At 51.4% G+C, this 13,624-nt stretch overlaps 1 protein-coding gene across 1 annotated transcript in view; it reads right to left on the bottom strand.

Annotated features, from left to right (window-relative positions):
- Positions 1-862: 862 nt before the first annotated feature.
- Positions 863-13,624, bottom strand: part of SSH1 (slingshot protein phosphatase 1) — a 49,294-nt gene continuing 36,532 nt past the window's right edge. Inside the window, exons 10-15 of the mRNA XM_090291238.1 lie at positions 13,332-13,460; positions 10,888-10,934; positions 9,365-9,511; positions 7,675-7,875; positions 5,211-5,778; positions 863-2,788 (exon numbers count right to left, since the gene is read on the bottom strand). Coding sequence (XP_090147364.1) covers positions 1,556-2,788; positions 5,211-5,778; positions 7,675-7,875; positions 9,365-9,511; positions 10,888-10,934; positions 13,332-13,460 — 2,325 coding nt within the window. The 3' untranslated portion in view covers positions 863-1,555. The remainder of the gene's footprint in view (positions 2,789-5,210; positions 5,779-7,674; positions 7,876-9,364; positions 9,512-10,887; positions 10,935-13,331; positions 13,461-13,624) is intronic.

The following is a 13,624-nucleotide window of genomic DNA, read 5'->3' as shown; positions in this document are numbered from 1 at the left end:
ACAGCTGGGGCGGGCTGGCAAGGTCAGGGTCAGGAGCTGGATTTGGCCTGAGGTGTCAGGAGGCAGGGAGGTTTTCACATTTGCCCAGTTTCTTCCTGAGGGCCCTGGGCAGTCCTGTGTTGTCCAATAAGACCACGGGTTAGCGAACTTTTTCTACACAGTGCCTGATAATAAACATCTTAGGCTTTGCAGGCTATGTGGTTTTTTGCCTATTAGTTTATTTTCCTTATAACCCCTGAAAAATGTAAAAACTGTTCTTAGCTCATGGGACCATAAACCACAGTTTGCTGACCCCTGGACCAAACCTTTCTCATCAAGCCCCTTTCCTCTTCCTTGTCTTGCTGACCAACACCAGATGACCCTCTGCTCGAGCCCAGAGCCGGCGGCAGCACAACGTGCTGAGCTCACCTGATTCCAGCAGGGCCACTCCCGAGCCCGGGCTGGGACCACACACTGCCAGTACCCTGTCTTTGCCACTGGGAACAGCCAGCGAGAAACAGGCAGCAGGATTCCCCGCACAGAAAGGGGCAACTGTAAACATCGTGAAGCTTTTCGGCAGTTGTGTTTCCTTCAGAGAAGCTTCTGTTCAGTTGCTCCTAGAGAGACACTGATCATTTCTCACTGCTCGATTTTCCTTTTCCTTCCCAAATATGAGTAGATGTGACCAAATGAACAAGTGCCAGGGCTTCTGGCAGGATGATCTGCATCCCAGGACTGCCACCCCCACCAGGTGGTCCTCACAACCGCTGGGCTCAACAGCAGGGGAGACTCAACAATGCTCCGTAGGCCCTTCTCCCCAGGTAGGGGGGAGGCATTTAAGATCCACCCTGAGCAACAACTTAGGACGTCACACACACCCCCCTCACTAGACACACATCACTGGGCTGTAACACTACACAGGACAGAGAAGTCAGCTGCACAGATGATCTCCATGCACCGCAGAGCTGGCTGAACGACAGCATCTGATGCCTTCACGTGTCTTTACCTAGCAGTGCTGGGTGCAGTGGAGTTAGAAATCCTAACACTTTTTGGGGTCCCAAAGGAAAAAAAAATTCCGTTTTGGAAAACCTTTTTCTGACACAGCATTATTCCCTGGAACGAGCCTTGCGCCTCACTGTATTTTAAAATAAAAAGCTCAGCAAGAACAGAGGTAGGACTTATACTGCCAGCCAGGACATTTCCCACAAGGGTCTGAGGGAGCGAGGAGCGTGTGCGTGGCGACGAGGCACCACCGCAGCGGTGCTCCTGCGGGTGCAAAAGGAGTGCTTTCGATGTGTGCGCGTATCTGTGTATGCCCTTCTTCAGACGCAACTCTTCTGCAAAACCTGTGACGTGGGCCCAGGGCCCGCTGGCGGCAGCTTCTGGTTCTCCCGGCCACACAGCTGACACTCCCCTTCTCCCTGAGCTGCATGCTTCTCTCTCCGCCTCCTCCTCTCTGGCAGGAGGGTGGGGGGTAGTTAGAATGCCACTGCTTAGGAGAAATCAAGACACGAGGGGCTGACCAAAATCCACAGTGAAACTAAGGGAGGGGTCCCTGTGACGAGCTGGAGGCGGGTCAGCTTTTGCTCAGCTGCGAGGAGCTTTGCAAGGCTTCCGGGGCCGACTTCCCTGACGGTTTAGAGGTGGCGGCTGGGTGCCGGGGGGTTGCCTGGGGCTCATGCAGGAAGGAGGCCTCGCCCGACTTGGCATCCTGGGAGTCGGCCACGGTGGACACGTCAGCCTCACTGGCCAGGTCTTCTGTCGAGAAGTTGAGGCTTCCGAGCTTGGCAAGAGAGTGGGAGCGCTTGAGCGGGGACGAGACGGTGAGGCCCGCCAGCCGGAGGCGGGTCTCGATCTCCTGCGTCCGCTGTTTCACCAGCCCCGGCTTCCCGCGGACGCTGTGGATGCTGTCACTGCTCGAGCTCCGGGTCAGGTTGGAGCTCATGGAGGAGGAGGTGGGCGTGTAGCAGATGGTCTTCAGAAAGTCTTTCGAGAAATGACTGGTGTGGTCCAGGCGGCAGAGGAAGGGAGTGGGGCTCTTCAGCGAGGTTCCTTCCAATGGAAGGGGCGCGGCCTCCGCCTTCTCGTCATGCCCATCTTGGCCGGGCAGAGGGACAGCAGCCAGGTCCTGGGTCTCCTCAGGTATGCTGGCCTCCAGCCTGCTGGTGCCGTCCCTGAAGGGAGACGCGGGCTCTGCGGGCGGGCCCTTCAACCTCTCCAGCTCTTTGGTGTGCTTGCGGACCAGGCCTGCCTTCTGCAGCTGGATGATGGACTCCTGGTGCTGCATCAGGTAGCTGTGCGCGGTGGGCTTCTCGGCTTCCTTACTGAACAGAAGCCGCAGGTCCTTGGCCGGCTTCACATCTTTCGTGGGTGGCGAGTCTTCCCTCACCGCGTCCGTGCTGGGAGGGCTCTTACCACAGTGAGAATTCTTCAAGAGGAGCGACTTTGGCAGGACTTTTTGGGTCTCTCTGGAAGGTTCCAAAAGGCTAGCTGTTAGTTCTGGGGCAGCCCCGGCCCCAGAGCCACCAGTGTCCGGCCTCCTGGGGCTTGCTGGTGATAGGAAGGGGGGACTTTCGGTTGGGCCAGAGGCCAGCTTCTCCAGAACGCGGGACCTGATGGATGTGTGAGCCACAGGGGACGATGTCAGGTGGGGCAGGAAGGCTGGCTGGGTGCAGATGGCGGGGGCCCCAGGGCTCCCGCGTCGCTCCCTGAAGGCCTCGGGGGCCCCGCTGGCTGTAGGGTACATGCAGTCGGCACAGGATTTGTAGGAAGGCTTCACCTTGTTGAGGATCCCAAACGTAGCATCATGCTGGAAGGAGACAAGAACGTCGTGAGAGAGCAATACGAGCCAAAGACCACAGGACAGAGGAGGGCCTGCGGTGGGCTGGGCGGGCACTGGGGGGCAATGCCCTCACATCAGCGAGTGCAGGAGCAGAGACCTGTCAGAACCCACCGTGGCTGGTACAGGTTAGAGATGCTAACTCAACTTTCCAGAAGCTGTGTGCGACAGTCCTGGGCAAATCTTTGGCCACATGGCAGGCAGGGCCACCAGGCCTCCCTTCTCACCCCTGCCCCCTGCCCCCAGTGATCCTTTTCTGAACCGTGGTCTCATCTCGAGCAGGGTAACTGTGACCTCACAGCACCGTGAGAATTAATGGAATGCTGCTGGCGCAGCAGGGGCCTCTCCCTTCCTTTCCCTTTCAGGAGGAACCTGCATTCGGAGAATGTGTAGCCTGGCGCTGAAAGGTTTCCCTTCTGGCACAAACACTGCGGGGCTCCAGAGAACGACCATCTGGCTGTGCTCTGAACAGGGAGGTGGCGAAGGGTAAAAAATGGCTTTGGAAAGACTAATTCAGACCCAAACATGGGTGCCCACAGCCCCAAAGAGGGAGCCAGGCTGAGAGGCTTTTATATGCCAACAGAAAGTACCTTGGCATTGCTCCCTGAGGAAAACCCCCGCCTCTCCACTCCTGCTCTCCTCCCCCGTGTCTGTCGACAGGCACCAGGGCCACTCTTCTGAGTGGAGGTGGAGCTGAGAACAGCAAACAGGAAGGTGGGGGGAACCAACCCTCTCCCCTCGAGCTATTGAGCTGTGGGAATCCTAAGCTGGTCTAAAACAGCTTTCCTGGCAAAGGGCTCTGCCTCCCAATGCCCCCACGCTGCATATCTGTCCCTGCCCCGTCTTCTGAGCCACCATCATCTCAGGCTGCTGCCTCCACTCTCTGCCCAGCAGCCTGCCGGCGGGCCACAACCACAGGGGCCTTGCCCCTCCCTGCGGGACATCCTCCTGAGGCTGCCCAGTGCTCCCGGAACAATGCACAGAGCCCTGCCGCCGCTCCTGGAGACCCTGCATGACCTGGCCACCTCAAGCCACTGCTCCTCAACCATGCCAAGCTCTCTGTCCTCAGGGAGCACCGTTACACCTGCCACTCCCTGGGCCCAAAGACTGTCCTCCTGGCCTTTTGCATGGCTGGCTCCTTCTCATCCCCTCCCCGCACCGAGAGTCACCTGCAGCTGTTTTCTGTCACATCCTTATGTGTTTGCCGTTCTTCGCAAGTCTGCGTGCACTGCGCTGTGTTACCCGCAGCTGCGCCCCCTCCACCTGGCACCGCAGCTAATAAACGCGAGCTGAGCAGACGAATGAACGCTTATCTCTAGGCCTACTCCAGAGGTAAGATCGCCCACCCAGCCCCGGTCTGCCTGGGAAAGGACGGTGTCCTTCATCTGCTGTCTTCTCCAAGCTTCCCTGTGTGTGTCACTCTACGACGCGCGGCTACGCCACCTCGGACTCATCCAGGCTGAATTATCTCTTCCCCTCTCCGAGGGAAGGATGAGTGACGCGGGACGTTCCGGAGGAAATAACACTGGGTTTGGAATATTTTAGGGTGCAGTTCGGTTTGCAGCAAGCACACCACGACAACGGCAGGGCCTCTGCGCGTCGGAGGGCGCCCGCCAGCTTCCCACGTGCTCGCCCTCACCCGAGCACCGCAGCTGTCCAGGAGGCGCGCGGCGAGCCACGGGAAACGCAGCTCTGCGCCTGGGCCGTGGGGAGCCAGCACAGAGCAAGGGCGGAACCCCACCATAAAACCAGCCTCCATGCCAAACGACTGATAAAGATAAAACAGGGTGTAAAATGGGGCCACTCAGAGGAGGGGAAAGGCTGCACGATCCATGGTTTTCTGAGTTCGCCCGTCAGGCTCAGGCTAAAACCTCGCTGCAAACAACCCACTGAGGATCACAGTTACACGGGGCTAATGCAATTTAGCATCAGAATCTGAGTTCCAATCCAGATATCTGATGATGTTGGGGAATTACTACCACCTTCTTAAAGGTAGCAATGGTGTTGCGGTTACGTCACATACTGAAGCGTTTGTGAATGGAACAATGTGTGTGGGAGGTTTCAAACCCAGGGTGCGCGAAAGGGGGTGGGGCTGTGAACTAAGAATAGCTGCACACTGAGATCGCTGTGGCCAGGTGATGAGGCGTATGCTCTACACTTAAGGAAAAAGGAGGAGGGTTGGAAGCCCTGCCCAAGATGTGACTGAGGTGTGCGGGGTGAAGAGGGCCTGGAGGGATCAGAGTTGCCCCTGGTACGTCCAAATTCCCCATCAGCCTGCAGCCTTGCTCTCTGAAACAAGCCCACAGGTCACTGGGGCGAGATCTGCCAGGCTGGCAGGAGGAAGCAGCAGAGGTGCCTACCCCCGGCCCCTGCCCCCCGGCCCCCCGCCTACCTCAAAGTCGTCTGGACAGCTTCTCTTGCTGTTGTTGTTGTTCAGGTTTTCCCGGGTGAGCAGGTTTTTATCCAGCTGGGTTGGGGACCGCCCCCACCGCCCCACTCCTGGAGTCTCCTCCCTCTCCATCTCCTCCACCTGCGGCAAGGAGCCACTCTGGGTTTGGAAAAACTCTGGCTTCTTCCTCACTTCCTTCTCACAGGGTCCAGGGCTTCCCTGGGGAGGTCTGGCCGGCCTGTGTGCCCCCGCTGGCAGAGCAGCTTCCTCTGACAGAGCATCCTTCTCCAGGTCCTCCAGCTGGACCAAACTGCCCGTCTCATCATTGGGGGAATGCAGGAGGGGGTCTGAGAGCCGCCGGAAACAGCAGGAGAGAGAGGGTCCTCCTCCTCCTGGGGCCCTGCTGCCTGGGAACGCAGGCTGGGTGGCATCATCCAAACAGGGCAGCCGGGCTTCTGGGGTGTCATCCAGGGTCTCTGGCAAGAAATCCCCAGACCCCACAAGGTCATCCACGGGCTGTTGGAGGCAGCCTTCAGTCTGCTGGCGCCATAGCTTGTTGTGTCTTTGTTTGCTGGGGGAGGAAGGCAGAGGAAGGTCATCAGAGGCCAGTGCCCAGAGGCTTCTGGGAAGAGGGGTAGGGGGTGAGCCAGCAGGGGGCAGCCCTGGCTCAGGCGAATGCTGGGGGCTCACTTAGGTAAAGCCTCTCTCTCTGTTCATTTGTCCCCAGGAAATGAAAGAATGAGAGCAATAGCACTGGAACCCATAATCCTCGTGACCCTCAAGAGAAGCCTTAAATGACTTCCTGTCATGTGATGAAAATGTGGCAGATATGTGAAGGGGGTCTAGACCTAAAATGCCACCACGATCCTAGCATTGCATCTCATCTGGTCATGCCACTTCACGTTCCATCTCAGTTTCTCCATCTGCCAATATCAAGTTTTATATACATATATATTTATACTAATATAGCCATGTAAGCACATAATGCACGGGAACAAAGCCGGGAAGATTCCAGAAAATTGCAAATATTTGTTTAGGTCAGAGAGATTACAGGTCAGTTTTTAAAATATGTCTTTTAATACTATGGTGGTGTTTTTATAATGCATTTTTAAAACATAAAGGTAAAAAAAAAGAAAAAAAGAGAAAGGCTTATAGTGAAATAAGGTAAGGAAGTCACCTCCATGAAACTGAGACAGAGCAATACCAACATCATGAGGCCCTGAAGGTTAACGTGAGAGAATTAAATGTAAATTAAGGATCTGCTATTGTTCAATGAGTGTGTCATGATCACTCATGACTGTTTGCTCCCTGGGCATGTTCAGGGCAAGGCCAAGAAGACCCACAGATGGGGCTGCCATTCAAGATCAATACGGCGCAGCCGTGACCCAATCTGGAAACCCCTGGTTAGGCCACCAAGGGCGCTGACGGGAGTGAGTGACCGAAGGTCTAAGGGATGCACACTCTCCTCGGCCGGCCTGGGGATCTGCCCAGCCACTTTCTGGGGGACAGCGGAGATGTCTGCAGCTGTCCTCAGGACCGTGTTCAAGCCTGCCAGGGCATTCCTGCTCCCCAAATGCAGTCATGAGGACAAGACTTAGCCTGTGGCTCCCTCACAACACCAGTCAGAAATAACCCGGGGCGCCCTCCTATGGACTGAACAGAAAGGAAAGAGGAAGAAATGAGTCTCAAGAGGCCAGCAGGGATCTTCCTGGGGTGACTGAGGACCCCTCCCTGTGGGGCAGGCGAACCTCAGAGCCACCACCTTGGAGGCCAACAGACCTGGGCATGTGCTCCCTTCTGCCTTCCACTGGCTCTGTGACATGGGACAAGTTAACCTCCAGCGTCGGTCCGTATTCCCCCATGTATGGCGGATGACCTGTACTTTGCAAGCCTTTTCAGGTGGGGGTTAGAAATTCATAAAAAACTGTATCACTATTTACTATGAGCCAGGTCTAGCAAAGACTCTGTAAAGGCAAACCTCTATGGTATTTAGGCATATCTCACAACAACCCTACCAGGTGGGTGTTGACTTTTAACTCGGAAGGAGAAAAGCGAGGCGGGGGAGACTGATGAGCTTGCCCTAGGTTGCCCAGCTTGTCAGCGGGGGTACCCGGTCTGCTTCTGCAGTCTGTGGAACTGCCCTGTGGCGAAGCCTGGCACAGTGCTCGGCCCATAGCAGATGCTCGGGAAACGGGGCATCCACACACCCGTGCCGCACACGAAGTCCTGCCTTAGGTCAGAAGTTAGGCATCATTCCCTCCCGCAGCAAAATAGCTGTGTGTGCCAACAAAATCAGAACAGATCCCTCATGGAAACCACTAATCAAACGCCAAACAATGGATGTTTTTCTCAAACCGGTCCTCTCCCCGCCCCCGGAGTCAGGGTTTTGGCTGTGGAAGCCACTGCTAGATGCACACAGCAGCTTCTCGAGCTCAGTCCTGCCAGTCCTCCGCAGACAGGCACCCACCTTGCGTCCAAGATGCCTTCATACTCAGACAGCTGTCTCATAAAGCCTGCGTTGGGGCGTGTAATGCTGCGCTTTTGCTTCACGTAGTTGTATGCCTTTTCCAGGGGCCAGCCGAATTCCTTCATCGCATAGGCTATGACCGTGGAAGCGGATCGGCTGACACCCATTTTGCAATGTACCAGGCACTTGGAATGGTTCCTTCTGGGGAAGCGGGGAGAGTTTTTAAAAAGCTTAACTTCATCTCTCGGGTTTTACACAACGAGCAGTTTCAAACCCTGAAGTTATGCCATTGCCCAAATCCTCCCAGTCTTGATGTTTACCCAGCACATGTCCACACACACTCTGAAGGAAATCCCTTCCCTGCGAAACCAATGAGCAACAGTGGGAAATGGAGATAACGCTGTCCTTGCCTAGCCAAATTTTGCAAAGAGAGCTCCAAAATCAGGCTGCCTTCAGGGACAAAGTGGGGATCTTCCCACATTGCTGCGACAGGGTAGGTGACCCCAAACCTTTTTTGGGGGAAGCAAATGAGCAGCGAAGGAGAGATCTGCAAGAGATACTCAGCAGCTAGAGTAGAGGGAGACGGAATGGGTTACTGTAGAAAAACGGGGTCAGAGAACCGGAAGCCACAAGGCCCTCGGGAGACAGGAGGGTCAAGGAACCAGGGCGAGGGCAGCAGAACCACCAACTTGGCCAACACAGAAAGAAGCCCAGGGAGGGTGGGGCCCTAGGCTGTGAGGAGGCAGTGCTGGCCCAGATGTGGCTGATTTACCAGATCCAGCAAGGCCAGACACAGCGTTTCTCTGAGTATCACTCGCTCAAGAACGAGAGGGAACACCGGGCTGGAAAAGGAAGCACCTGGCAAGCTTTATTTGTACAGGAGGTGAGCCCACCTGCCTGTTTACGTTAGAAGTAGCCAGCCTGCCAGGTGTGGGCAGACTCGTTTCTCCTACCTCAGGAGCAAAAATCAGCACCAAATCTCAGTGCCTTTTCTTTTCTTTCTTTCTTTCTTTTTTTTTTTTTGCCTGCTGGTCTGAAGTCTTTCCCTCGGGAACGCAAACAAACTATGAGAACACATTGTTAAGGACAGGTTATGTAGCTTTGACCTGGAGGGGCGCAAAGTAGAAGGTGGGGTCTCAAAGACTTATCTTTGTGTTCCTGACTGCAGTGAGACAGAGTTGCTCTGCAGGAGAAAGGGAGAAGGTGGGTGAAACCAGTGACAGGCTTGTGATCTGTCCCATTCTGCTCCAACGGGAAAATGGCACTACCTCGGGTGGAGAGGCAGCCCACAGCTCGGTGTCTGCCTGAGGGGCTTCTCTGAGGAAGCGGTCCCAAAGGCCATGCACAGCCTGGCCCTCCCTTCTCTCTCTTTGGTCAGAGACTCCCCACAGGCAGAACCTGCCCAGAGGGCCCACGTGGTATGTACTGGATTCTTAACTGGAACCCGTGCTGCTGATGAAACCGGGGTCAAGAGGTCCCAGTCAATGAGAGGTGGGAGAGAACAAGCTCATTAGAGCCAAACCTGGAGATCAACAGCTTTGCTCCTTTGGTGTGAGGGGTCGTGTGGTCTCAAATCAGAGGACCACCGACATCCAAGGCTCCCTAAGCCAGGAGGTGTCTGTGTCTGGGCCTGTCATTAATTCCTGCCCACCCAGCACCTGCCAGCGTCTTCCTCTGACCGCCCACTTACTTAGCTTTGTTTATAAAATGGTATGCTTCGTTCCAGTGGGCGAGGAGGTCTGTTGTTTCTTCATCATAGACTCGGATGTTATGATATGCAAATAAGCCAGGGAAAAAATTATCTATTTCTCTAGTGACATTTAAAATGTAGTCAACACTGCAACAAGAAAAAGAAAAACAGAGAACAAATTTGGAGAATCAGAATGAGGAACTACAAAAAACAAAGTAACAAAAAACTGAACAGAGAAAAAAGTCAAATATACATTAATAGAGAATTTGTATTTTTATGGTAGGACTTCTGTTTTTCTTCAATAGTAATTTTTTTGGTATTTCCTAAATGCCCTCTCTATGATGAGAATGTACCATTATTTATAATAAAGAACAAACTTCTTTTTAAATCTTATTAAATAACAGTTCCAAACATTGCTAAACAATGTTAATTCTAGAAAGTAGATGTATGTATTAAATACATTTTTAAACTTTTTCAAAGTTTCAAAATTCATAACTACTATGTGCATACAGGGGCTTTAAGAAAAAACAACGTCTCCACTTTTAAATAGTTAAAAAGCAGAATACATCTATCCATTATTTATGTCCTTGGGGACTGCTTTACACCCTTTTGAAACAAGGCAGGCAATAAATAAATAGTTGAGAGGGTCTGCTAACCAGGTTTTGTAGGTCTCTACACTTAATATTTATATTTTTGGGAGACCAGGAGTTTCAAAATACCTCAAATAGAGTTCATATGTGAATACTTATAAATGCTTTAAAAAATACCTTTAAAATAATTTACTTATTCCCAGCAAAATAGAAAGCATAGACAATCTCACCCTACATTTTAAGAATACTTTCTGTTGAAAGAACACAACTTAACCAGTAGTTCTAAAGATATATTTTAAGATTTTGTTTAGTCTTGATTTTTAAATGCAGTAATTCAAGGATGCCATCATGTCAAGACCCACAGAATAGTGATTTTGTGGCTGTGTAGTTTTTTCAAAAAAATGTCCAGACATCTGTTCTCGAAGGTCTAGATTTAAACAATTTTTTAGTCCTGCTGCTAGTCATTTCTCAGACTAAGAGAGGCCCTGCCCAATACTGAATATTTAGCTGCAAAAGTCCCACCAGGTCCAAAAGTATAAGTTCAGCTAGAACCAGACATGGTCCAGGGGTCAGAGTCGCTGACCCGCCCAACAGACAGGCGTGTCCACCCCAGAACTCGCAGCGGCTCTGCAGGGCAGTGGGCGGGGCTTGTGCCCCTACCTGCCTCCAGGCTGTCTCAATCACCAGACTGCGCAGGGCGTCTACGCCACCGGACTGTGATTTTGGATCATTCTCTGGGACAAACACCATTACACAAACTCCAGGAAAATCTAAACCCATGAATTATGCAGGAGGTGGCATTCTAAAGCACATCGGTTTAACTATGCAAATCACCCTGGTGCCAGGGTGCAGGCAATTACAGGCCCGGGTGGCAGAGCCGAGGGTTTCTAAGCTGCCTAGAAGGACAAAGGAAGACAAGAGGAGCAGACTCACCCTGAGCCCTGCAGTTCCTCCAGATTGGATGCATTCCATTCAGAGCCCTGGGGGACAGATCACACAAACCCCCCGTGAGTGTCACACGTCAGCCTCGGACTGCTCTCGGGATGCTAGCCCTGATGGTGATTTCACGCCCCGGCCTCAGAGAACAGAGACAACCGACAGGTTCCTGAGGCAGTCACAGCATTGTTAGCACAACAGGGGAAGGGCAAACTCAGGAAAACCTGCGCCCCTCTCACCACTTCCTGTCCTGAGACTCCAGCAGGGTCCTCTCACTGGAGGCAGTGGCCTCTGACCTCCACTCGGGAGAGGGCATTTTCACATAGCTCCAGTTAAAGCAAGAATCACTCTACCTTTTCTGGGAAGTATGCTGGCAGCATTTAAAAAGTTCCCACCCTCTGACCCGGAAATTCCACTTATAGAAAGCTACCTTGAGGAAATACCCAGAATTTGCAGGTTTATGTAGAAGGATATTTAAAGTTATTTATAATAACAAAATAGTGGAAACAATCCAAAGGTCCAACAGGAGAAATTAGTAAAATAAATGATGATGGATCCATATGATGGAGGCATTAAAATAACTCATACTTTTGTAGGAGATTTAATGGCACAGGGAAATACCACATAATGACAAAAAAACAAAACAAAAACAAATTAAGGCAGGACACAAAACTAGGTAAACATAAAACAGTATAGTTCTTTCTTTTTCCTTTTTTAAAATGCTATATATTCATTTAAAAAACCCAGACGACAGAAAAATAAATATACCAAAATGTGAACTATGACTACCTCTACATCTGTAAAATTGGGAATGCCTTTAATTTTCTTCTTTAGACTTCCTTATATTTCCTAACCTTCTTTAACATGTTTTAATACTTTAAAAATGGTATTAAAGAAAGGGGAAAAAAAGAAAGAAAACAAACCCTCAATTTCTAAGCATGCAAAGAACATGGAGGGGGGAAAAAAAACAAAGAAAAAACTATCACTTCGCTCTTAAGAAAAGCAAACAACATAAAGTCACAAGAGCAAAAAACAAAGCAAAAACCTGCGTAGTCTCCCTATAAACCTGCTTTCCGCAGAGGGCAGACCCCTCAGCAGGCAGGGGCTTCAGGGGTCTGATGAGGCTGGCTATGTGTGGGTGCTAGCTGGATTTTCATATTGAAGGGAGAGGCTCAAACATAGAAATTCCTTTGGTATCTCTCATGGAAAAAGTGACAAAAAAACACCAACCACACCGAAAAATAACCAGAGCTTCGCTAAGGCTCCGAGTGTCTTCTTGCCGTGATCGCCACCCAGTGGAGAGACGGGCTGAAGGTGCCTGCGTTCCGTCTCCACCAGGGAAAACCATCAACTTCTCAGAGAGATTAGAGCCCGGGGCTGCCACATAGCTTTCAAGACACAGGCTTCAAATCTGTGTATTTACATCCATTTTAACATATACATTAAATGTATAAAGACTTATCTATAAAAACATTAAATATGTATTTAATGTATTAAATATATATCACAACATATGCATTTGGAGGACTGTTAGTTACTCCCTATAGGCAGAGCACAAAACCATTGTGCCTTCCAAAGCAAATACACTTTCTTAACTTTCTCAGGAAGTGATTTCTGCTCTACCGATGGTTATTTATTAGGGAACTCAGTACCTTAAATCTGCATTTTACTGAATCCTCATAATCATTCCACGAGTCTCAGGATGAAGGAAAAAAAGAGACAGAGACTCGTTTCCAGTCACATCGCTGGTCCGACTGGGGATGGGAACTTGGTCTGAGGGGGGGTGGCGCGTGACTTTCATTACTACACTCTGCTGCCTCTAATTTTAGTAACGTGCCTTCCTCTACAGTCTGACTTTGAAATCTTGCCAGTTGCCTTCTATGGAGATTTACAGCTTTAAGAAAATCTGAGCAAGAGACGGAAGCTGCATCACCAAGGCCTGTTCCTTCGATGGATCTGGGGGTAGTGCACGGGGTGGCTGCCTGGACAAGCAGCAGGGAAGCTGCCTTGCGGGCATCTAGTTTGCCTTCCCTACCGTTTCTCCTGTCTCGGGATTCCCAGGCATAACTCTGGGGTTTGGCGAGCACACTCCCTTTAGTAACTGGGAGTATGTAGCCCACAAACCATTCCGAGGTATCTGGAGGGGGTTTGTGTGTTTAGTGATGGAAGGAGGCAAAGGGTGGCAAGAATCTGAAAATAGTTGCCAACTGACTAGGCCAAACAGCTTTCAATCAGCTCCCCACAGCCCAGCTGGGAGCCACATCGCAAGCATCTGGCTCCAGAGCGAACCTCGAGGCAGCGGGCCAGAGGAGGGAAGTTCCTGTCAAAGTTGGGATCAAGGCTCCAGTAACTCAAGTTTTCCCCTCTCTGACTTGCTCTAAACAATCAAGGTCAAATTTACGTTCCCCAAGCCAGACCCTGACACATGCTGTGCCTCTTACGAGATAAAGATGATCGAAGATGAGGGAGGGCTTGTCCATCTGTCCCAAGATTAGTAGCATCTCATTGTCTATGAATTCCTTGAATTCTTTCAAGTTACAGTTCATCTGTTTCTCCAATTCATTACGGATCTGTGGAGTGGAAAACATCAGGAAAAGTGATTTGTCAAAGAAAACAGTCAGTCACTGCACTCAAAGAAGTAAAGTCACAATGCAAACTGTGGCTGTTTCCTTAAAAGGTATTTTTTACGTTTAAACACACGTGGCACACAGCATGGGGGGCAGGAACGCAGGCC

The sequence above is a fragment of the Furipterus horrens genome, unplaced genomic scaffold (genome assembly GCF_987537825.1).
Source record: "Furipterus horrens unplaced genomic scaffold, mFurHor1.1.pri manual_scaffold_11, whole genome shotgun sequence".
Lineage (NCBI taxonomy): Eukaryota > Metazoa > Chordata > Mammalia > Chiroptera > Furipteridae > Furipterus > Furipterus horrens.
This window is presented reverse-complemented; position numbering and strand designations above follow the sequence as displayed.